General features: G+C 39.4%; 1 protein-coding gene across 5 annotated transcripts in view; it reads right to left on the bottom strand.

Moving 5' to 3' along the window:
• RNF144A (ring finger protein 144A) overlaps window positions 1-25,206 on the bottom strand; it is a 65,438-nt gene that overhangs the window by 16,185 nt on the left and 24,047 nt on the right. For all 5 annotated transcript variants that reach the window (XM_085056813.1, XM_085056811.1, XM_085056812.1 and 2 more), the window contains one exon: window positions 11,900-12,045. In XM_085056813.1, the coding sequence (XP_084912939.1) occupies window positions 11,900-12,034 (135 nt within the window). In that variant the 5' untranslated portion in view covers window positions 12,035-12,045. The remainder of the gene's footprint in view (window positions 1-11,899; window positions 12,046-25,206) is intronic.

Raw genomic sequence — 25,206 nt, 5'->3', positions numbered from 1 at the left:
TACATATAAACTATATATAGGCTACATACAGCATATATACGTAAAACACATATAAACTATAAACAACATTTTTTATAAAGATTATGTGAACTGCAGATCAAGATGCATCCCATGCCCCAGTTGCCGCTAAGATCAGTCAGAAGAGACCAGTTAGCTCCCCTGAGCATTACTCCTGTATTGCTCCCTGTGCATCCTTGTGCATCCCTGCTCTGTCCTCTTTCCATCACTGTTGTCTTTTCTGACATTTGGATGACTTTTCTGTCACTTGGTAATCCATGAATCCTACTGCCATTTGCTGTCCCCAGGACAATGGGCAGGAGCACATCCACTTTGAAGAGTTTTGGCCCAGATCCATTCCCTCACAAAGATCAACTGGGAGCCCAATTCAGCAGCAGTTTTACTATAAGCTGTCTATATAAATTTGGAACACTTTTTTTTTTTCTGTTGCTTCAGAGACAGATGACTAATAAAGGAATGACTTCCTTTCTGAAGCTGTCAAGCACAGCCTAGTATTTAAAGCTGGGCAAGATGTGTTTTACTTCTAACCTTTATACATCAAGGATTGTGCCACACAGAAAGGTATGTTCAATGACCACTGATGTGCCATGGCTTTTTGTCTAATGTTATAAAGATCAACATACCCCACACAGGAATCAAAATGCTTAGTTTTTGCCTAATTTCAAAATTATACCACAGCCTTGCTCTGCTGCATTTAGCTCTAACAAACCTGAACAGGCCACAGCAAAATTTTATATATAAGGGATTAAAATTTTTGGCTTTTCCTTTTCTTTTAGACGAATTCCAGGAACAATCACGCTTACTTCTGATGTTGGTGTTTTGACTTGTTTCTCCTGACATCAAACTCCAAACAAACCCCATCATAATTCCAAAAAAGGAATCTTGACTTGCATTGTTTATATGGGGGCAACACTTATCTACCATCTACTTTGACAGAAAAAATGTGTTCACTTGGTGCCTAAGGTCATTTTACAATACAAAATGCACATAATTAAAAACACTTGGAGATGGTTTGGGAAAGTCACAACTAATTTACTTTTAAGAACATGCTATTACTACTATTGCAGCAAACAAGAAACGGTTTTTCAAGATGTTACCGTTTATTTGAGAGTTAGGCAGACAAAGTTATCCTGAATTATTCTCTTAACAGCTGATAGGTGGAATTTGTCAAAATGTAGACTTGTGACTACACTAATACTGCAGATGCAAGTGCCAAATCATTTGGGAAATTTTTTTATCAGTCCACAGATTTGGGAAGGCCAAAAACACATGACAAGAGCCAAGTATATCATCACCATATCACTTGATTTATTTCTTAAAACTTCAAATGTATTTTAGTGCTGGCACTAGGCCACAGTCATCACCAAATGAAGTGTGCACTGCATGCAGAATCATCACGTGCTGATACTGGAAAACAATTTTTAAAAAACCAAACACATGCACCAATAAAATTGAAAGGGGAAAAATAAAAAGAAGAAATTTAGCATTTACTAAGTTCTAAAAAAGAAAGGGAATTAGTCTTTCACACTGCATTTAATAACAAAAAATATTAAAGGTAGGCAAAGGCAGTTGCTACTGTGCACAAATATTAACCTTGGAAATAATGCTACACTTTGGCCAGAGAATCACTAAGAGTTTATCCTGCACTTCAGAAACACAAGGAAGGGCTGACATGCTTTTTCAACAAGGGAGATTTTTTAAAGCTCAAGCTGAAAAAGAAAACCTTTTCAAATAGGATGATTATTAACATGTAGACTAAATTACTGGTCTCAAATTCTATATCATCTGCAAACTAGGATTAGATGAACATCTAAAAATACACATACATACACACACACATATAATTATATAAACTTGCATTCAACCACATGAGGAGTCAGAAAAAGCTGGTTGGTATTTTGTGATCCACATTACAAATGACATTGGGGTAGGTGCATGCAAAGATCCCTTTGGGCTTTACATTCTGGGAAAGAATCTGAAGAATATGAAAGGATATTGAGTAAGAAGCACTTATTTTGTAGCGTCTTGTAGTTATAAATCTACAGTTTGGTCTGTAGGTCACTTTTATGCTAATAGGATACTAAGCCAAAGCTCAAAATTAATGATGTGATGGGGCTACACAGATGACCAAAACTACTACTGCATCAAGTACTTTCGATAATACTCTGTAGCATTTTTACATTCTGCATACCAGGATTTTTTCTTTATATTGCTTTAAAATAAATACTAAGATGGTGGTATCTTTTCCTTCCATAAGTCAGTGCAATACCAAGGTTATTCTACTGCTCTGTGCTAATTCTAAGTCAATTCTGCAGTCAGTCTGCTGAATAGGTATTTATACTGGTAGACACACTGACTGTAAATCTTTTGGGTAATGTGATGTAATGTCCTATTTTTGCTTCAGATTAGAATGTTAGAATGATGCAGCATGCAATACTCACTGGGACAGGGGGAGACAGTGTGCGTGAGAGTGAGTGCATTTCTTTCGCTACAAAAAAATTTGCATCTATGTGTCAAGTGAACACTAATACTCTGGCAATAACAGCTCCCCTCCCTTTTGTCCAAATAGCAAATTCACCTTGGTAGAGAGCTTTTACCTGAATAAAATGTTATCTTCTAGAAATAATTTCCATTAGGCAAACCTGAATAATTCCAAGAAGAAAAACTCCCCTAAAATAAGCAGCCTACATATGGGGTGTTCTCTGAAGAAGAAGGAAGAATGACACAAAAAGGCTAGAGCCTTCCCTATTCCTGAAAAAGAGATTCATGGAGCCACACAGAACTATCATATGCTACCTTTTTAAAATATTTTGGTGCATACGTCTAAAAGCAACAGGAATGCGCATCTGGTAATAGGACAAATCACAGAATCACAGCATGGCTTAGACTGGGACAGACCTTACAGATCATCCAGTTTCAAGCCTTTTGCCATAGACAGGAACACTTTCTACTAGATGAGGCTGCTCAGAGCTCCACCCAAACTGGCCTTGAACACTTCCAGGGAAGGGAGATTCACAGTTTCTCTGGGTAACCTGCTCCAGTGTCTCACCACCCTCATAGTAAAGAATTCCATTCTAGTATCTAAACCTACTCTTTTTCAGTTCAAAGCCATTCCCCCATGTCCAATCACTACATGCCTTTATAAAAAGTCCCTCCAGTTTTCTTGCAGCGCCTCCTGGTCGGACCCCCTGTGGCAAAAGCCAGGGTTGTCCCTGTCCTCCCTTTAATCCTGACCCATAAGCAAGAGCTTATGGTCAGCTCCTTATCCATCCCCAAGTGTAGCTCCACATCCTCTAGCTGGCTACTGACACACAGGTTAACACCTCCATTTCTTCTGCCTGTCCTTCCTAAAAAGCCTGTATCCTTCCATTCCAACATTCCAGTCATAGGGCTGTATTATTTTAAACTTAGTGTTTCATATAAAAATAAAACTAGTTTCTGAGAAATTTCCATGGTATACTTACAGCACACAACAAACATGTGCGGGAAAAGAAAAAAAATGTTACATTCCTCACAGAGCTTTTAAGCCTCTTTCAAATTTACTACATGGCCTTTTATGTAAAGTAGTTATAATCCTGCCTCAAATCTATTGTTGTTTAATAACAGGCTCAACTTGGAACCACTCTTGCACTGCTGCTCCAGTATGCCCAATTCTCTACAGCAGATCTACAATCTAGCTTTTTAATATCACCCTAATCCTGCTTAGTTGACGAGTGACTTCCCAGAAAATATCTATGCCCACTTAATCACAGAGATCTGTTTGAGGCATATGCGTGACTGTGGGAGCGATTTTTTTCTTCACTAGATAAACTGTCAGCTGTACTGACCAAATCTGCAAGCACAAGCTATAGTCAACTTCACAAACCACCCAGATCTGAGACAGATGCTCATTAGAAGTGTTTAATGCTTGTGGCAATACTTTGAACTCAAATAATTTCCACTTCTACAGACATCTCCTCAGTAACAATTATCTACTTTCAAAGAAATCTTCACTATTAGAACTCAAATTTTTATTAACCCTAATTTAACAACCTTAAGAATAAATCACAGGAAGAAACATTCACTTATCTTGACATGCAGTACTTCAAATCTGAAAGAAGTAACAGAGAGCTGTCTTACATGTTTACCCTTTATATCCTTTGTTTCATTACAGAAGCACAAAAATTCTGCTGCACAAGACCAAGACAAGCACCTGCAGTGGGCTCCAGAGCTCTGCAACAGGGAAATATCTAGTGCCTTATGCTGTGAACAAGAACCTACACACTGAGTGAGAGACTCTGGCCAGGGCCAGAGATAGATAACATCAGAGCTGATAAATGTTGTCCTCATAGTGGCAAGCAATGTGGAAGACCTCTGTTTGGTTTCCTGCCTCTACCTTCCAAATACTTGGTCTGTTTTCAAAGATTTTTTTAATTGCCAAGGGTAAATGCCTTTCTCCCACCATGCTGTCAATGTTTAAAGACTTCATCAGCTGTTTTGTAGCCCCATTATAGACTATATTGCCAGCCTAAATGCAATCACATCATCTTGCCTGTGAATGATAGCCAAACAGGATGATGGCTGGGAAAGATAAACACAACCTTCCATGTCTGAGGACAAACCATCTGAGCATTCTTTCCTGAGCTGTAAAAATTGGACTCCTGTGTGGCTAGCACAGGTTTTTCCCATGAGAATTTTCTTGTGTTTTGTAAATAAAGATAAAGTTTGGATGTCATTGGAACAGTGTCCCAGTACTTGGACGGTGCAGGCCTGGCCAATCAGGCCTGGGGGAAGGCTTCTGACTGACCAATCTGGGTGACTTTTGAATACTCTATATATATGATGAAATCAAAACAATAAAGGTAATTCCTTCTTGCCACTGAGAACTGGTGCCTTCATTACTCTGCTAGCTGCTCAACAGCGACACTCCTGTCCAAGAGTCCTTGTGCTCCCAGCAGCTGGTGGAATCTTAAGATGGGGACTGGTCACATCCTGGCAGGAGCAGGCGCTCACTCTCTGCAAATGCAGCTGTGGTTAGTGCAATGACGGCTGTTGATTGATCCTGTGGACAGCAGAGCAGACTTTGCCATTTGGTTCTACCTCTGTCCAATGCCTTCTGGCAGTGCACCCAGAGATCACAGCAGTCCCTGGTAGAAGCTTCTTCATGAATGCAAACAACAACTTGCAGACAAGATACTCATATTAGGGATGAGGTTCATCACCCCTCTGACTGAGTCCAGCCTCCAAACCCTCCACATAAGACTGTGCCAGTTTGAGTATGGGGAACAGCACCGTCAGGCCATCAGTCAGTAAATGATGAAAGCACAGCAAGATGAAATGTATGTATTATCAAGAAGGCAGAAAGAGGAGCCCTGATGACTACAGCAGCTTGAGAAATATGACATGGCCAATAGCCTTTGAGCCACAGCAATCAATGGCTGCAGAAACCACAAGCAGGACCAAGCAACCAGAACTAAATGAACTGGAAAAACAAGTGTCTTGTTCCAGTTGAGTATCTTCAAAGAGAAAGGGAAGGCAACACAGACTTACAGCTGCCTAGCCTGAAGTGGTGGGCTTGTTTGTTTTATATACAGACATTTATGGCTGTGTACTGTAAAATATATAGAAGTTGAAACATTCTTCTTCAGAGGAATCAATCACAGCAGTAGACAGCAGAAAATGGTCAAATGAGACAAGGATAATACTTTGTGAATTGGGCATATCTTTGAATAGCTTTTTTAAGTGGATCTACATGTAAACCTTTTTCCTTATGGATTTTTATCCCTCCATTACTTGCATACACTTCTTCTTCTCACCTATTCAGAGCTGCAATTGGTAAAAACACACAGAGTAAACTTTACAAAAATAAATTTATTTTCAAATGACAACATATGTGGGATGAAACCCAAATATTCAAAAGGGAAAAACAAAACACCACCAAAAAAAAAAAACCAAAAAACAAAAAAAAAAACCCCAAAAAACCAGTCTTTCCTTATATGTTTGAGAAAAGTTTGTTCTGAAATAGAAGAGAAATAGCAATTCTGAGTGGGAGGACAACACACCTGCAGCAAACAAAGGGCCTTCCCTTTTCACATGCACAACACTGTGCAAACAAAAATGAACTAGTTTTACGAACACCTTGATGAAGACAGATAATGTTAATCTCATTAAGTGACATCACACAGGAGAAGAGAGCTGAAGGCTCTGGATCAAGTTTAGTTTTCATCCAGCCTTCTTTGTTTCCTGCTTATTAAAGCAGGAAGTTCTGTCATCAGAGCACCTACAAGACAAGTGAGAACCCAGCCAGCCATGTGAATTGCTATGCAAACACACAGTGACCTCAAACCATGAAGCCTCTACTGACACACCACGTGTCAAGATTAGTATCAGTTCTCTGCTAAGGCTGGGGTAGGGCAGCTCAAGCAGCAAATGCTGAGCTTTGCTGGTGGGAAACACAGAAACATTACAGCTGCTGAGAAGGACCTTGAACTCTATAAAACCTCACAAGCCATTAGGTTTCCCCCTCCCTCCTATCTCCAAGCAAGTAGGGCACCTCGTTTGACAGAGGTGAGGAACAGCCTGGCCTCAGCACGATGCTGCCATGCTAAGGCAGGCTTCCCTTGGCAAGCAGAGACAGACTACACAGGATCAGGAGGGCAGCCAAGCCCACCTGTTTCCATCCACGCTGCTCTTGGTGTCTGCCTTGCCCTGAGGGAAACAGGCTGAAGCTGCCTCTGCCTCATTAGGAGAGAGGGGTAACACTAAGTAAATCACACTTTTTCCTGTCCTTCAACTCAGATAAGCTCCATGTGCTACCAGTCAAGCATAACAAGAAAAAAAATTGATCTGTGATCCATATGTGCATATCTGACCAAAAAGAAAGCACAAACAAGGAGCAGAAGGTAGGTCTCAACATTAGGTTTGCTATTTTCTGACTGTAGTCATCCCTCTCTTTTGCACATTTGACTACAGTTTCTCCTTATATCACTAACAATGTAGACTATAGAGGAGTAATCAAACTTTTTCATCAAAGACAAGTTTTCTGTCATCCTTCAAGCTTCTTCTAGACATTTCCTTGTTTGGACAGATTTTTGTTTTAAATATGAGAGAAATAAGCAATGAATCCACTGGCACTAGAATGATCAGCACTGCATAGCATCTTGAAGGGAACTGAACAATCCAAAGTGAGGTCAAAAGGAGCTTAGCCTGTCCTGAGTAATAGTGGCATCACTGTACTTGCAACACACTGCCACATTTATGTGGATGTTTTAAATATATATACACATTATACAGTATTTATGTACACAGATGTACATGTAAATCCTGAACCAGAACATATTCAAGCAACTAACTGCTTGACTTCCATGAAAGAATATCAACTGGAAAAAATTTTAGCACCTATACAGTTGATAACACAGCAAAGGAACATCCTGTCCTTTAAGACACATGCAGATTTCATCATTGATTACAAAATAATTTCAGACAGGAACTGGACAAAATTGCTCCCTGCTTATTTCCCATGACCCCTTTAAAAAAGCAAAGGCTAAGTAGTAAGTGAAAAAATTTAGTACAGCAATTAATTTAAAAAAAGAAAAAGAAAAAAAAAGGTGGTGTTCTCTGCTTTACTCTCCCTTTCCTTCTCTAAGTGTAAAACTTTCTGAAGAAAACATGCAAATCAATTACTCCTGCTGCAAACTGCTAAGTTGCTTGTTTTAAACCATCTTAAAATTTAAGATTACTAGCTATGTACTGTGTTCTATTTAAGTGGGGAAAAGTAATTTAATAAAAAGCAAGATATTTAGGTGTTTTGGTCCAAAATCAGACAAGCACACATAAGACTGGTCCGATTGTTAACATGATTCTAAAAAGAGAGATACTGGTTTGCCCCTTGATAATACTCAGGAAAACAAACAAAAAGCTAACAGCATGTACCTTGTTTTTCTCTCTACTCTCTAGACTTTTGTTCCTCTGGTACCTCAAGCAATCCAACAGTGGATTTGCTTGAGGTACCTGAGAAAATACATTCTTATAACATTCCTAATGGATGACATATACAAAACTTGAGAGCTCATAGCATTGTCTGGGCATAAATGATCATAACGATAAAACCAATAATGGAGTATTGTACTAACTGGCAAAACAATACTATGGGAAATTGTAGTGCCTATGCCTTATCAGCAGAGGAGTGGCAGTCTGCTCTATTTAATCCATGCACAGCTCTGCCAGAAAGCAAATGGAAACAGTGTCCCCATTCTTTCTTTCTGAATAGCAATGCTGTGCTACTGGACAAGCGTCAGGAAGAGACAATCCTTCATGGTATCTTTACTACAGCACTTCCGTGACTATAAAGAGTCAAGACTTGCAGACAGAAATATAGGATTGAGAGACCTGTATATTGATCCAGCATACTGCTGCCAGCAGAACTGCACTTGAAAGATCTCTTTGTAATACATACTTATGTTGTCTGAGCTTTCTGTGATTTAGACAGAAGGGCCAGAGCTAGTGGCAAAAGCTATAGCAAAAGTAGTCCTCACACTTGTATGAACATTCCTTTTTCTTTTTTGCTCATATTCCTGGAAAGGCTGTCAGTTATCTCTGCTCATTTACAAAAAGGAAGCCAGAATAAAACTACATATTGAACAAGAACAAAACAGATGAATGGGATCTACTGTACACAGACTAAATGCAAAATCTTGAGTCAAAAGGCTATTCTTTTTTCTTGTTGGTTTCAAAGAACTTTAATTTGACCATTTACAAAGCACAGTTCATATGAAATGACTTTGGTGTTTCTGGAAATCACTGCTGGAGGAACACCAGTAGAGGATTCTGCACACAGCTGTCACACTCTTCCTTAGCAACTGTCAATAGGCCAAACAATCTTGCCTGACTCATAGGAGTATTTTCTTTACCAATTTATCAACCTCCAGGCTTGCCCAAAGGTACTTGGGATTCCAGTGAAGGCCTGGACTGTAACAGGTTTATAGCCATTGCCTCTTGCATTTTTTGGGAATGATTCTTAATACTTCCCTCACTGTCATCAAGGAAAACAAGGGTAGTATTTCCTGTTAACTCCCAGGAAAGCTTTAGGATAAATATTTTTTTCAGGGCACTCAAATGTCACTGTAGTAAATCTTATAAGTAGCAAACAAGAGGCAGACAAACTACACCAATTTCTTTAAACAGGACAAAGCCGAATGAATTATTCAAGACGATCAAATACAATTAGTATAAGTGGCTGATGATTCCACCCAACCAGAGTTTAAAACACAAATTTCATGACACCAGTGAGATTACTACCTCAGCAACTAAGAGCAGGTTATGGGCAAAGGTTACACATCTGCTGTCTGTAACTGGTTATAGCTTTTGAAACAGCAGTAAGAGTCACCAGGGATGGCAGTAAACATCAGAAGGAACAAAGTAAAGAAGAAAAAAAAGTACTGGTAGCCTGCTCTTTCTGCTGCCACTGAAATGTTATTGAAACTGGAATTTAAATATTCTCTGCATGCAAGCAACAGGGTGAAATACAGGACACTCAGCTGCAATTACTAGAATAGCAGAGAACAGTTCCCATTAAGCCTATTTTATATATTTTTGCATGCTTGAGCAAACACGTCTTTCACAATAGATCTACCTGTTCCATTGGCTGCCTCCCCTACCTTGAATAACCACCAGGAAAAAGAAAATCTACTATTTAAAAAGTGGTAGTATTTCCATGAAGAAAAATAAAATAAACTAAAATCCTTGATCTTAAATATTAAAAACACACGCCAAAAAAAACTTCGCTGGAAAGGACTTTCAAATTTAAAAAAAGAACTCACCCAATCCCATGTCTCAGTCTATAACAACATATCATAAACTCTTAGGAAATTAAAGTCTGAGCATCATGTGTCCCAGAAGTTATATTCTTACTGATAATACCCTGATTCTTCCTCTGCTGAACCATCATTACAAGGCTTTTGGTGCAATTACATCCATTGCAAAATTTAATGAACTAAAATTTTAATTTAAATTCAGTATTAGGGATGAAAAACTACAAGTAGTTTTTTCTTTTTTTCAGTAGTTCCTAAACTAGCAATATCCATTAACTATGATGATGTTCTTTGTCAAACACTACACTTATGTTCCCCAGTGTTATGTACTGACAGGTAAGCATCTGTACCATAGGGTAATGGAAACCTATTATGTGACTGTAATTATAATACAGTGAAATCAGAATCTGTAATACATTAAATACTTTTCTAGTTACAAGTGTGTGCATGGCTGTACTGGGTACTGTTGAAAGGCATTTAAAGAACAATGCAATCATCAGGCACTGTCAACATGGGATCATAAAGGGAAAGTCTGTTTAACTAATTTGATAACCTTCTATAACAAGGTCACCTGTCTTGAATTAAAGATTAGGCAGTGCATGTAGTTGCTCTGGATTTTAATAAGTCTTTTGATACTGTCCCTTTCAGCATCCTTCTGCACAAGCTGTCCTGCTGTGAGATGAGCTCTGAGTGAAAAACTGGTCTCCAAGGGCTGTAGAGTGAATGGGAATGCATTTGTCTGCCAACCAGTCACCAGTACTGTTCCTCAACTCAGTTCTAGTGTCAGTTGTGTTCAGTATGTTTATCAACTGCTTGGATGCAAGAGTTGAATACACCATTGTGAGTTTGACGATGATATGAAACTGGAAACTACTGATGATTCTCTTGAGGGACACGATGCCTTGCAGAGGGATCTAGATAAATTGTAGCTGGGCCATGATTAATGGCATAACATTTAACAAGTTGAATTGCCAGATTCTGCACCTGGTATTGAGCAACACCAGGCACAAGTATAAATTAGGAGAGGAGTGGCTGGAGAGCAGTGCTGTGGAAAGGGATCTGGGGATGCTGGGTGACAGAGGCTCCATGTGAGTCAGCAGTGCCCCAGCAGCCAAGAGGGCAAAGCCCACCCTGGGATGCACCGAACACAGCATTGCCAGCTGGCCAAAAGAGCTGACTGTCCTGCTGTGTTCAGAGTTGGTGCAGCCTCACCTTGACTGAGTGGAGTTCTGGGCTCTACCATTTAAGAAAGATGTGAAGGTCCCTGGATGCATCTCTAGAGGACAAAAAGCTGGTGAAAAGGCTGGGAGGACTGTCCTAAGAGGAGCAGCTGAGAACCTTAGGTTTGTCTAGTTTGGAGAGAGACTGAGGGACGACCTCATTGCTCTCTAAAGTTTCTTGAGGAAGGAAAGTAGAAAGGGAGGTGCTGAGTTCTTCTCCCTAGTATCCACTGACAAGAAAGACTGAAAAGCTGCACCAGGGAAGATTCAGACTGGACATTTGGAAGCATTTCTTTTCAGAGAGGGTGACCAAACACTGGAACAGTGTTCCTCCTAGAGAGGTGGTTGCTGCCTCAAGCCTGTCAGCATTTAAAAGATGTTTGAACAATGCCTTTAACACCATGCCTTAGGTTTTCATGAGCTGTGAGGTGGCTGGGACGAGGCAGTTGGACCACAGATCATTGTTGAAGTGATCCCTTTAAACTGAAAGACTCTGCTCTCTTCTAAAGTTAAAAAAGTAAAAGAACCAAAAATTCAACAGAAAAAAACAAAAACCTCCCACCTCAGCAACCAACAAAAACCCAACCAACCACATAACCACCCCCAAATCCAAGCCACTAACAGATAAAAGGGGAAGTGTGAATAACTTTGCTAAGGAGGTAACTATACAGCATACTGAAGTGCTAACTATTTTTTTTATTATTACAGGAAAACAAAGGTTTAGTTGCTAGCATTTGTGTCAAGTACACAGCAACAGTATTTATTTCCACTGCAAGATCAACACTTCAGGGTGAATCCCACACAGCAAAAACACACTAGTTCTGCAGTTAAAATTATGTCTTTTTTTATGCCTAATAAGAAACACAAACTCACCAGGGTACAGAAGATGCATTGGCATTGTGCTATTGTTGTCATCTGCTCCACAGGGTATTCACCAAGGCAGAGCTTACAGGACACTAATGGGTCAAGTACCAAGTCCCAGGTAGGCCTGTATCTTGCTGTAGTCATTGCAGAGCAGTCTGAAGAACAGCACAAAAAGTAAAGACATTCCATTACTTCCTTATATTGATACTCAGTACATTTCTGCCATTGGAAATCACATTGTCAGCTATTGCCTGTTCGGTTTATTTTTTTCAATGACCTAACTAACCAGCAACAGCTAACTTTACAGTGCCAGCATTTGCATTCCCTTTTATATCCTCTGCCTGATGGAACTTGCATACAGAAAGCAGAAGGAAAAAACACCCCACACATAATACACTGAAGATGTGAGAGCAAGGAGGAATGCCCTTAGGTCACAGGCTTTTGTCGCACATTACAAATGCAAAAATCTCATTTTCAATTCCTGTGATTTTCATCACTAGTTACAAGCTTTTTCTCACCAACATTAAAATTTACTTATGACACTCCTTAACCTCAGCCACCCAGGCAAGACTCAAAAGGTCATTCATAAGCCAGGCATTTATTATGCCCTTTTCCAGCATGATTTCATCTCACAGAGCCAGATATTTTTGTTCCAAAGAGCATGACAGATCAATCAGTTTGCTGTTAATTTTAGCAAGACCAATAAATACTTCGAGTATACTCCAAGTTTTAGCCTGCATTTTTCCTCCAACCCTTTTGATATGCTGAGAGCACAACTCTGTTGTAGCAACAACCAGCTGGGGCAAATAAGAGCACAAAGTGAGCTATATGAGGGTCTGTAATAACCTATATATCACCCTAAGAAAGTGATAGGATAGGACCATGGAGAGCATCTTTATCCTAGGCTTCAGGGCCCAGATAGAGTGTTGTCACCTGACTAAGCAGAAAGAAAATCTCACACAAATTATTCCAACAAAGAGGAAAACTAGTTTATGAATTTTACATGAAGGAAAACAAAACAAAAACCCACACGCTCCCCCAAAACATCTAGGGTAACATGGAGTACATCAAATCTTAACAACATATTTACTAGTAATCTTTTGTCACTGAGACATTGACCTTCCAAGTGTAGAAAATTCACATCCTAAGATGCTGGGAGGTTCACATTATCATGCTTTCCTCCTTCCCAAAATCAGGTGATTTCTTACCATCATCACACCAGCTTGAATCATGATTACAGTTTTTTCAGGTTTGGGTGGGTTTGGTTTTGTTTTTTCCTTTTTGTTGTTTGGTGGGTTTTTTAGTGGTTTTTGGTTTTGTTTTGTTGTTGTCAGCTTGGTTTTTGTTTTTCTTATTTTTAAGTCATATCTATGAACTTTGTAGGACCTCCAGAACTGCAACAAACTGCTTTAATGCTTACGAGACAAGATTTAGGCAGATGTTCAAGAAAAATGTGCTTTTTGTCTCCCAAGAAATCACATGCAGACTTCACAAATATTTCTTTGAAGTCCAAGTCTTTGATATTCCATTAATTGTGGGCATGACTCCACCAAGGCCTCTAACATTTCTGAAACATAGTGAAGATTTTGTCAGCCCTCCCATTCAGTCCAACTCATTAGAAAATACTTTTTATAAGGTACAAAAGGGACACCAAAAGACTTTTTTCTAGTGCAGTCAGCAGGGAAAAGAATGGGGGACAGAAGAAAGGTTAAGCAACCCCATTTCCAGGGCTGCCCTAGATCACTTCCTCTGAAAGCCCACACACAAACTCCACACAGTTTCAAAGAAAACAGATGGAACAGCCCCACAGAACGGCATTTGAACAACGGTTCCACCTCACAAAATAGAACTTGTGCTGTGCAGTCTTTTTGGAGACCTCAACATGAAAGTATGATACAGTGATATGAATGAAACCCCATGACTTTTAAGGATACTAGACTGTTTTTTTACTTAAACCAGTACTTTTTCATTTCACACAAATTACCAGCAAAACCAATTTTCTTCTTCCAAACTTTATCTGACATGTAAAGACAGATTCATGAGGTATTTGAGAAGCAGTGATCAAACACATTTCAACTGTCTATTAGCTGGAGTGTCCTTTGCTTGTCCTGTCTAGTTTATTGCGTATCTGATGCTTATGGCAGCAAGCAGATGAAACTAGGAAATGAACAATGAAGGACAGATTTATGTTAAGGATGCACTTGCATACCTCAGGCATACCAAAATCATAGCAAACCTTATGACTAACATGTAGAATCTGACACAATTCAGACTAAAGCTAATAAATCAAATGGCTCAGTCCAGAAAAAAAAAAAAGATATAGATGTATATTCAGTGTGGGTCAATAAGTGACAACAGAGGGGAAAATACCAAGCTTTCAGCCCCAAGGCTTACCCTAGTTTTCTAGGACATTCAACAGAGGTTTACTGGTATCACTGTGGTAATTCTACCTTCGCGGCACAACTATACTGCAATAACACCTCACTGGGAAATATTTCTCCTCTTTGTCTTCTGCAAAGCAAGAATGAATCAAAGTAAAATGCCTTTCAAGTTGGCTTTCAACAGACCAGCTGAAATTAGCTGCCTTGAAACAGCTGGCATGTAATCTGTGCTGAATTTAGCCATGGTGATAACTTAGCAAAATTTGAATTCAGCCTCAAATGGTAGCAGAGCCATTCTTACTCACCCCTCCTTGCCAAATACCTTCTTTTAATAAAGAAATTTTACATTCATTACAGGGCAAGGGGAGGACACAATGTCACTGGTCCCATTAAAGCAAGGACCAAGAAATTTGCCACCTAGCCTAGAAAAACTTGTACAAAAAACCTCCATACCCCACTGGATCATCTCTCCTGGGTATCCATGTAAAGGAACAGAGAATGAAGCTTTTCAAAGCATGGACTAGATCTTGTTTCATGATCATTCATCACACTACTGCAACTAAATAATAAGCTTCTATGTAGACATCATCACACTTAAAGGTTTAGAAAAAAAAAAACATAAAACCAAACAACAAATTCATAAGACAAAAGCAGAAAAACAAACACCTTCTGTCAAAACCAGATTAAAACTCCTACTGTTCCACAACTGTGGCCTCTTATGGCTTCACATTGTATTCTCATCCTTTCTAGTAATGTGCAATGCTTCAGGGAGAATGCTAAGTAATTGCAAGAAGAAAGACAAGGATTTCTAGAGGAACAAGATGTCTGGGTGTGTCATTGTCCTGAATGACAGCACCAGTTACACAAATAGCTGGTAGCAAATTTTGCACCACGGTCTGCCTACCTGCTAAGGAGGTCCCAAGAAATACAGCTAGTGAAGGTACAGAACTACAGGCCAACAGACCTTAGCACACTAAATATATAGTTCATTGGAGATTGTGTTGCTTGCCAAACTCAGTCCAAACATGAATATTGATAGCAGATAGACCAAATAAGACTTAGAGGCACAGAAAATTAGAAGAGAAGCTGGTCATCAGTTCAGACTCCCAATTCTACTGCAGTCAAGGTCAGTCTCATTTATGTATTTTTGCTGACTTTGGTCCATATCTGGTAATACTGAATTTGTAAGATATATGGTAAGACAGCACATGGTTTTCTGGGACAGCATCCCAAAGCAAGCTGGAAGTCAGATGCATAGGAAATAGCTTTAGTAAGAATTTGTTCAGAGCAATCTTATCATAAATAATTAACAACATGACTAATGACTGTTTAATTCTGCAATCATGTGCATATCAATACTGGAAGGGAACCTCTGCAAAAAGAGAGAAGTGACTGAAGTCTTCTTACTGTAATAACATGTAATATATATCAATGTGACTCTTAGGCATTCCCGGAGATGCGCATGGAGGGAAAAGGAAACTTCCATTATTTCTGAAGAACAATTAATGAATTGAGTGAGCAATAATTGTATTTCTGAACAGTAATTCCTCAGTTTTTGGTCCACCTACACAGACTACATTTTCTAGTGAGAACAAGTGGCTGATGACCTCTGGTAAGTCAAAAATAGAACAATTCTTTTTAGGCTTTAGAGTTGCAGAAAACAAGGAAATAGAAATACTGTGAAAACTTCTGTGAAAGCAGGAAATAATGCAACTTTCTTACAAGTCATTCAAGAAATCATAAAACAGTATTATTTTTCTTATTGCAAGCTAGTCAAATATTTCATGGCATTGTACAGTTAAACTGCAATTGCATCATCAACACTTGGGATACATGACTGCCTGTGTGAGAAGAGTGACTAGAAAATAGGGTTGAATAAAAATCATATGCAGCACACTAACTGACTGTTCTAACAAGTAAGACTCATAATAGAGATTTCATGAGAATCTGAGTTTCAGCTTTAGGTCAGGGATGGGTTTAATTTCTAAATTGAGGGCTTCAGTCCCCTCTCCTACCAGACAGATAGTTAATCAGGCACACTTAAGTCATCTGCCTTAAGGAGTTAACTTAATCTGAGTTTACTGACATGATGAAAAGCAGATCTTTTAGAAATCAAAGGAAGGAACCTAAATGGAATTTAAAATTTGTTCTCAATCCTCTTGTCCCTCTTTGTCAAAATAACTCTAATTAAAATACAGGATACTAGATGAAATCAGACATCTGCTATAGTACAGTTTTAGTATTGTGTATATGTATTTATAAATACAAAAAAGTATATAATTCAGACTACATTTCCTCCTGTACAAAGTCAAACACATCTGTCAGTACACTTGTATTTATTTAATATATTAAGTATATTTATATTATATTTATACAATTAATGTTTATAAATACATAAAAATATAGATCTATACAAAAATCTACAGATTTCTGCTTATGTGGAAGAAGCCCACAGATGTCTGAAGTGCAGTCATCTGTAGAAAGGCTAATACGTGCACCCTGGAACTGGCACTACCTGCCACATTTATTAAGTGAGTATTTTTGACTTTGGCCTAAACAGTTGTGAGCCCTCCTGTGCAGCCACAGCTATGGCTCACTGCATGCAATCCCACAGCTCTGTGCTGTACCCTCATGCCAACAGAGACTACTCCCCATGATCAAGGATGGTGGCTAAAGGTATTCAGCAACAGTCCTGCAGCTTGCATTATTTGCTATCCCTTTGTCAGAGCTGGAACTTTCTGCCATTTTTCATTGTTCCTAGGCTTTTCCAAAGATCCTCAGAAAGATCATATGAAAGACACCTACATGACATAATTTACCACTTTGCAACTGTTTTGTGTTGATGTCACCAGTTTTTATTATGCAACTATACCACAGATAAGGTAATTTTAAAGTCACTTTCTAAAACAAATTGTTACATCCACCCACCAGGTAGATTTTACAATAACACAAACTGGCAGGCAGACTTAGTATCTTTCCCTTACTAATCACAGTTAAGTTACTGGCATCTCTCACTGCAGTAACTGTGCCTCCAAGTCTTCAGTCTCACAGAACTGCTTGGGAGGTAAAGCAGAATCATTCTCTCTGATAGGTGTCAGTCAGACTAACACAGAAGACTGATTTACATGGATGTTTAGAGATGATTAACTTCAGAGTTTTGATGCCTGCCTTCCTTAGGTTCTTGAATCCTGTCAACCTGTCAAACGCCTACCTAACTCTCCAGGCTCACTCAAATCTGATCCACAATCAACTGCACAAGTCCAGCAGACAAGCATCATCCTTTGAATTCCAGACAACCCCAACCACTAAAGCCACATTCTTTCTTCCAGCAGTATGACAGGCTACTGTTTATAGGTATAATTCTTTTCAACATGTAAGAAACTTCAGCTTATACAGGATAGTGCATGTCAACACATTGTCTACTGTGAACTCTTCAGACCTGGCCTGTAAGTCCCTACATAGGCTAACCACCAACTTCAACCTCTCCAGGTTCTAATTTTCAAGCTATTCCAGGGCCCAAGCCCAGAAGAGATAAAAGGTTAGAGCACTGCCAGCAACTTCAGTCTCCAGGACAATATAGCAACGTGGGAAACAAGCTCTTAGATTGAGTTGAAACAATTATTCCATGGACTTCAGTCCACTCATGAATAGCCACTGTTTCTTTGCTTCACCTCCCTGACTGATAAAAATCCTATACTTTAAACACGTATAATGTGTGTATACATACATACACATGTATGTCTATATGTGTATAAATATAAGTATATAAATATATACATGTATAAAGATTACATAGAAACATTCCAATGCCAAGAAAAAAAGAAAGAATGTCTGTTTCTTCACCGATAAAAGGTATCTGAACAATAACATTGAGTGCAAAACAAAATAAACCTAGTGGACTTCTTCAGGGACAAATCACTGTTAGGGGATGTTAAAACAAAAACAAAAAAAACACACACCAATTTTTTTGCTAAATACCTGGTTAAAATTTTTTCTTGTTTCTTTTCCAGAGAAATTAAGAGTATTATATAAAGCAACCACCCCTGCCAAAATCTTATACAATGTGGTTTGATTACTGCACAGACCATGAAAGATTTTAAAGATTAGAAAAGCAACAGACAGTTTCTAGATCTATGGATATGAGGATACTGCCTACCAAACATACGGGTAGGTAGAAAGGAAGAGATATTACAGAGACAAACACAGAAAACAGATTGTTAAAACTCCTACTTCAAAAGAATACTACAAATAGACATGCCATAAGCTGTCCATGCAGATGTGCCCAGAGAGCTGGATCAAAAAAGATACACTGAATAATGTGACAGAGCCAAAGACTTTCCTGACCATGCATTTTCCTATGTTTGCCACCAGCACTGGTGCCACTGCAGCTTCTTGTAGCACTGCCAAACAGCAGCAACCTGAAATAAACTGGGTGAGGCAGTTACTCAGACCATGTAGGCAAGGTCTACAAAACACTTCAAAGAAAGAATGAAAATCACTTATTCCACAAATTCCACCTGAAAGAAACTGCAGATAGGAAAGGCAAACAGGCAGAAGGGACAGAACTGAAAGATTCAAAGGTAAGAAAAAAGAAACCTAATAAAATAAAAATGGTGTCATAAGCAAGATGATAGAAAACATAGGGGAGATGGGAGAAATCTGGAGAAAATAGCTGAAATAGATAGTCTCCCTGGCTCTTCCCAGAAGCAGTGTATTTGGTTATACAGAGTAAAATAACAACTGAAGTGGAATCCCACTGCAATATGGCCCAAATATTCAATACTCCCAAAAGATGACATGAACAAAATGACAGGTATGTAAATACTAAAGAACATCGCTCAGAATTCATGTGTCTAATCAATGTTTGCTATCCAAGAGATTATAAAAGCATTGGAGCAGCAGATAACCTCAGGCAAAATCTGGGAAGTCCTTGCACTATCCTGTTTCCCAGCACTGGAGTCCCAGATCTTCAGTACACCTCAGCACACTCTCAGCAGCCAGAGACACAAGGTCTAAGAATTTGAAACAGCTAGGCCAAGATAATATGCATTTTAAAAGCATCCTCATCTCTGCTGGATGAGAAAACTCCATCCCACATAACACAGGAGAAAAGCTTGGACACTGTAGCACTGGTTTATCAACTGGATCTGAAACTGGCATGAGTGCAATACATTTTGGTCAGGAGAGGACAAGGCTGCCCATCTCATTTGCTTGCTTTAAGAGTCATGAACCTATTAGATCCTTATTAAAAACTTCCATAAACCTTCCTGCCTTTGAATACTGGGACCAACACCAAAGCACCATCTGTGAATTACTGTGGCAACTACGAAGCCCATACAAAAGTGTGGGAGGCCACAGGTTTAATCTTTAACAGTCAAAATGTTTAACTCTGAGTATTTGAGAGACGGGAATATCAGGTGCACATAGAAAAAGTCTTAAAGTGAGGCAGGATGAAGCCAACCTAAAAGAGACTGATCTTAAAGTCAGCTGTAGCCTAAGTACAACTGCAAAAACCCCTCAACCTTTCTGGCAGTCAGAAGTGACACGTGACTGAACAGTGTCCCACCTTGTGAACACCACAGTAATAAGGGCACAGAAAATTCCACTGCTCTCTACAATAACATTTTATTATTTTCCAGAAATGCCTAGACCACCCACTCAAAAACAACTGCTTTGCTATGTCTTCCCTCCCATCCCTTATGTTTTCCCATGCTTTTATTTTCTCTTCCAACTCTTTTCCCCTCCACCCCTTTCCTTGTTTCCTTCTATTCTTTCCCTCCTCTCTGCTTATAAGAATTGATGAAATAATGCACTCTGGGCTGTCTCCAGAATAGCAATAAATCATTAAGAAGCAGTTTGAAGCTTTGACATACCACATTTGAAGCTTATTGCTTCTCCACAGCTGACTCTCAGAAAAGTAAGAGCTATGTTTACACAAAGTCCAAATAACACCAAGTTTGAGCTCTGTGAGAGTTTTCTTTCTTGGGGGGGAAAGAGGAAAACCTTAGAAGCTTAAAGCTAGAAACCACATTTAAAGTTGTGCAAAGTTAATGAGAAACTGAAAATAAGAGCAAGGGGAATGGAGCCCTAGTTCTGACTGAGACATTTGGACCACCAGTCAAAAGGAAATCAGAACTGTTCTACTTGCAACTATGACAAAATGCATGCTTAGGGCATGCTGTATTTCCATTGTGCTTTCCTTTACTCCTCAGATGAGGAACAGAGTAGATGGGATTGAAAAAACCCACCACAAACCCTCTCAAGGTCTGTCACTTGCATACTAACTGTGGAGCTCAGGATTGAAAAACAACTCCCATGTTAGCTGTAAGACAACACATATCTAAGTACCATCCCTTCCTATGCTAGACCTGAAATGCAAAGCAGATATGCTGGTAGCTGAAAGCAGCATTCAGAGTGGGGTGAAGTCTAGTTAACCTAGCCATAGCTCTTTGTTCTTTTGACTCAGTAACAACCACAAAAATCCAGGTAGACATTGGTAAGAGACAGCATCTTTCATAGCTCTCAGTATAGACGAGTTTCTAGTCTCATGTCCCAGATCCACCCCTCAGAGATCAGAGGGAAGGTTTCCCTTGCTCTGAAGGGTTATCTTGCACAACCAATATTAACAGGAAGAAGAATCAAGAGAGCACATACAATCAGTAGGAGTAGAAAGAATGTATCGCCAAAACACAGGAAAAGAGAAAGATTCTTCATAGAGTAAATATTTGTAGACTTGTTTTGTGGAGTCATTACAATCAAAAGGAAAGTTACTTTTATTTTTTCCAAAACTGTGCCTAAAACCAGCAACTCTAGCAAGAAGTCCGACAGTTTCTCTCCCAAAGCAACAGCTCCTATTATACCATTTCACCCTGTGAATTAGATGTCATGGTACACACACTCATTCACCATGCTGGCATGACACACCAGACTTAACATAAGGAAAAACTTAGGATGGGATTTAGACTGCTCAAGATATTAATCCTACTGCTGGTGCCTAAAGAAGATTTTAAGATAACTGCCTACACTACTTATTCAGAGAGAGGAAGGACAGTGATTCTGAAGACTTTCAGAGGAAGGCAGTGTGTCTAATACCTCAGACAAAGGTAAAAAACCCACCCAAACAGGAAAAAAAAAGAAAACCACCACATCTTTCTGTAGGAAAACCAAATGGCTTGAGCCATGCAACAGGCTGACTTATACATCAATACATTCCTCCCCCCCAACACTGAAAAAACTGATACAGCCTGCTTAGTACATCCTGCAGACAGGATCTAGTCTGATCAACACTAGCTACTACTCACTGTTTTTCTTTGTAGTAGTATTAAATTTAAAAATAGGTAAGAGAACAACATATTTTTATCATTATTCATATCATCTGATGCTTTACATGATAAAAGTTAAAATATCAGCCAGGACACCTTTTAACAAACCTCTGTCCTGACAAGATTGATGACTCTGGATTAAAATCTCTCTTTTGCACTACTCAAATCTGATTGATTATTCTGCTGCATCCCCCCAGAAGTTTTGTGGTTTTATCTCCTTTCCTATATCTAATACTGTTGCTCTAATTCCCTTCTGCTTGAAGCAGCCTGCCCTCTTCCCGTCATACCATCTGTAGCACAATCCACTTCTTCACTCTCACTGTCCTAATAGACAACTGGCATGGAACAAGTCTTCCTTTTCTCGCTGGGAGAGAGGCAGTTTCCCTTAAAGCACAATGTTACAAAATGTAATCATTCTGTGGTCTACGTTAATATCTCAACCATACTAGCTTAGGGAATAAAGCAGTGTTTGTTTCCGAGTTTTATCTCGCACATCCAAAATTCCACGTTCCAACTATACATCTCTATGTCCTGGTACAACAGCCAGCACATGCCTGTGCACAGACACACCATTCACATGGGCTAGGAAACTTAAAGACAGATGTTTAATACATAACTTGGATTAGGGGCAGATGCTTAATTTGGTCCAGTTTCCCTCTGTCTTCTAAGTGATGGTCTGGCCAAGTCATTTAGCACAGGTCTTGAAAGACCTTCAAGAAACACTGTCAAGACAAATGTCAGTGTGAACCACTAAGACTGCATGCACCAAAAAAACCCCACCAAAAACACCTGATAATTAGACCACTACCTGGGCTATAAGGAACAAGTGATAATCTCTTCTGTCCCAAATTTACTGCATAACTGAGCAGCTCACACAGCTTAGTCAGACACATCAGCTGGTACTTACCACACCACATAGGCTGAGCAGAGGATGGGTGGATGAGTAGTGCATTAGCTGCCTGAATACGTTTTCCTTCACCTCTCCCTCTGCAGAGAATCAGCATTTAACAGTATTTTCATAGGTATAGTGTACTAACCTCAACATCAGCCCCAGCACTAATCCTTCACAGTAGTATCACTGTTGCATAGTAATGCTTCCTGCTTTGTTACTGTTTTTTTCCTCCCTCCCCATCTGTAACATTTGCAGTACAACACACATATATAACCCTTGTTTACTGCAGAAAGCAGCAGCACGTGGCAGAGATCGTGCCCAACGCCTCCACAACCACACAGGCAAGAGATACCAAAACCAAAGGCTGAAGCACTGAGGGCACGCAGAGACAACTGAAAGCATAACGGGGAAGAAACAAAGAGCACAGAATCACCACAGTGATGGAAACGCTCCCTTTGGGGCTCCCCTTGTCTAGGTAACAAATACAGTAAGTTTGGGAACACATGCAGAGGAATGCTATTGGGGTTTCCTCTGTATCACTTTATACACTTGAGCACAGCTCAAAAATCAATAGGCGTTGGTCTCCGCTTTATTACTTCTAGTTTACATTTAGTTTTCTCCTTTTACTCATGATTAATTGTAGTAAATTACAATTAAAAATTAAATTTTGGAGCTTGAACTATAGTTTCCTTCCTCATTTACAACAAAATGCTAAGAACAAACTGGGAGTTCTACAATGGCAAGTCATTCTTCCTGCAAATTAATTCATTTAGTAAGGACAAGAGGCAGCAGGCAGAAACTGATGCACAGAAAGCTCCACCTGAATATGAGGAAGAACTTCTTTACTGAGTAACTGCACAGGAACAGGTTGCCCAGAGAGGTTATGGAGTCTCCCTGATTGGAGATATTCAAGAACTGTCTGGACTCAATCCTGTGCTGCGTGCTGTAGAATGACCCTGTCTGAGTAGGGAGGTTGGACTGGATGATCCACTGTGGTCCCTTCCAACCCAATCCATTCTATGATTCAGACCTTAGAGGTTTATTATTATAGAAGAGACTTGGCTTTGGAGTCACACAAACAGAACAGATATCAAAAACTATTCAAGGAACATACCAATAGGATAAGCTATCAAAAAAAATTAAATCTTTTCTAACATTGTATCAGCAAAATCGATGCAACTTGCAATAAAAATATAAATAAGAAAGGATGTTGCCTTACATGTCACTGTATTGTTATAAAGAGAAAGCTGCAGGTGCTCAAGTCAATCCCTTACACCTTCTACATACTCACATAATTCATCCTGCTAACAAGGGAACACTTCAGGTACCACTGATGCAGTGTATTAATACCCAGTGTGACCCCAGTACTTAACTCTGCTGTAGATTTGGTATGCAGTCAACATGACAGCCTACTCAAGAGAAGAATTGCCTGCTACCATTTGGCACTGTCTCCTAGCACTCCTAGACCACATTAACCCCTTCCCCAAATTAACACAGACATTGCAACTGATACTCAGCCCTGACGTTCAAGATGCATCCCATACTGCACATTCATTGGAGCAGTTTTGGTTTTTGTATCTGTACAAATCACCTGCATCCTGCTCAATCTGTAACTTTTACCTGCTCACGCACGTGGGCAGGAAGGACGCTGAAATACAGCCTTCCCTGCACATCTTGTGGTCACAGTGCTGACCTGCTTACCAGCAGAAAGCATGCTGGACACAGGGTAGAAAACACCTACTTACTCTTCAGTTTCCAGCAGATAGATCTGGCTTGCTGCATAAAGCAACTGAAATTTGCATAGACTTATTCTGGCAAGGAGAAAAACACTTTTAGAGCAGCTTAACAGCATTGACATACACAATTTATTCCCTAAGCCACTTCATAAAATGAGCTCCTTCCACAGGCACAAATGATCAGTCTATGTCCATTACCTAAAACATAACTAAAGCTTGTCCCACAAAAACAAGATCCAGGAAAAGCCTAATAGTTCTTTGAAGACATGTTTCTCCCTATGTAAAAAATATCTAATGTCAAGCCTTTTACCTCAGACATCAGTTATGTCTGAAAAATAAACTTTTCAGGAGCTTGACTTATACTCATATGGGTACTCTGCACAGTCCCAAACAGTTTATTAACAGAAATCAACTTCAAATTCCTCTGTGGGAAAGAGATTCTTCTTTTTCTTTTATGCTTGCATAGTGCACACTGCAGCAGGCCAGAGGTTACAGATGTTTACGTCAATACAAACAAGTTGTAAGACAATTCAACTAATATCAATAGCCTTAGCACTAAATTCTCTGCCTCAGAAAACAGATAAGTAGCTGAATTTAGCGAGCAACCATTTTCTGAAGAGCCATTTGGGCATTAGGAAGTGTTCTGAAACAGTATTTGCCTGAGCAGTTCTGACTCCTGTAGCTTCCACCACTTTGTATGCAGCCCAAAAAAAGCAGACCAATCAAGTCAATAATTTAATAGTGAAATAAATAAAGAAAAAAAGGCTTTTTTCTTGAAAAAGTTATGACTAAAAGGCAGAACAAAAAAATGGTAGCCAAAGATACTCTACACTTCTCAGAGGTCAAGTGGTGAACACTTTGGATACTAGGAAACTGTCCAAGTTCAACTCATGCTTTCCCAAACCAAACAAGACACAAACCACAGAAGCCTGCCCTCTTCCAACTGCTGCGAAGATCACAGATGAGATTGTTTATTATGGTCCCA

Source organism: Lichenostomus cassidix, chromosome 3 (assembly GCF_008360975.1).
Source record: "Lichenostomus cassidix isolate B80296 chromosome 3, HeHo_3.0, whole genome shotgun sequence".
Lineage (NCBI taxonomy): Eukaryota > Metazoa > Chordata > Aves > Passeriformes > Meliphagidae > Lichenostomus > Lichenostomus cassidix.
This window is presented reverse-complemented; position numbering and strand designations above follow the sequence as displayed.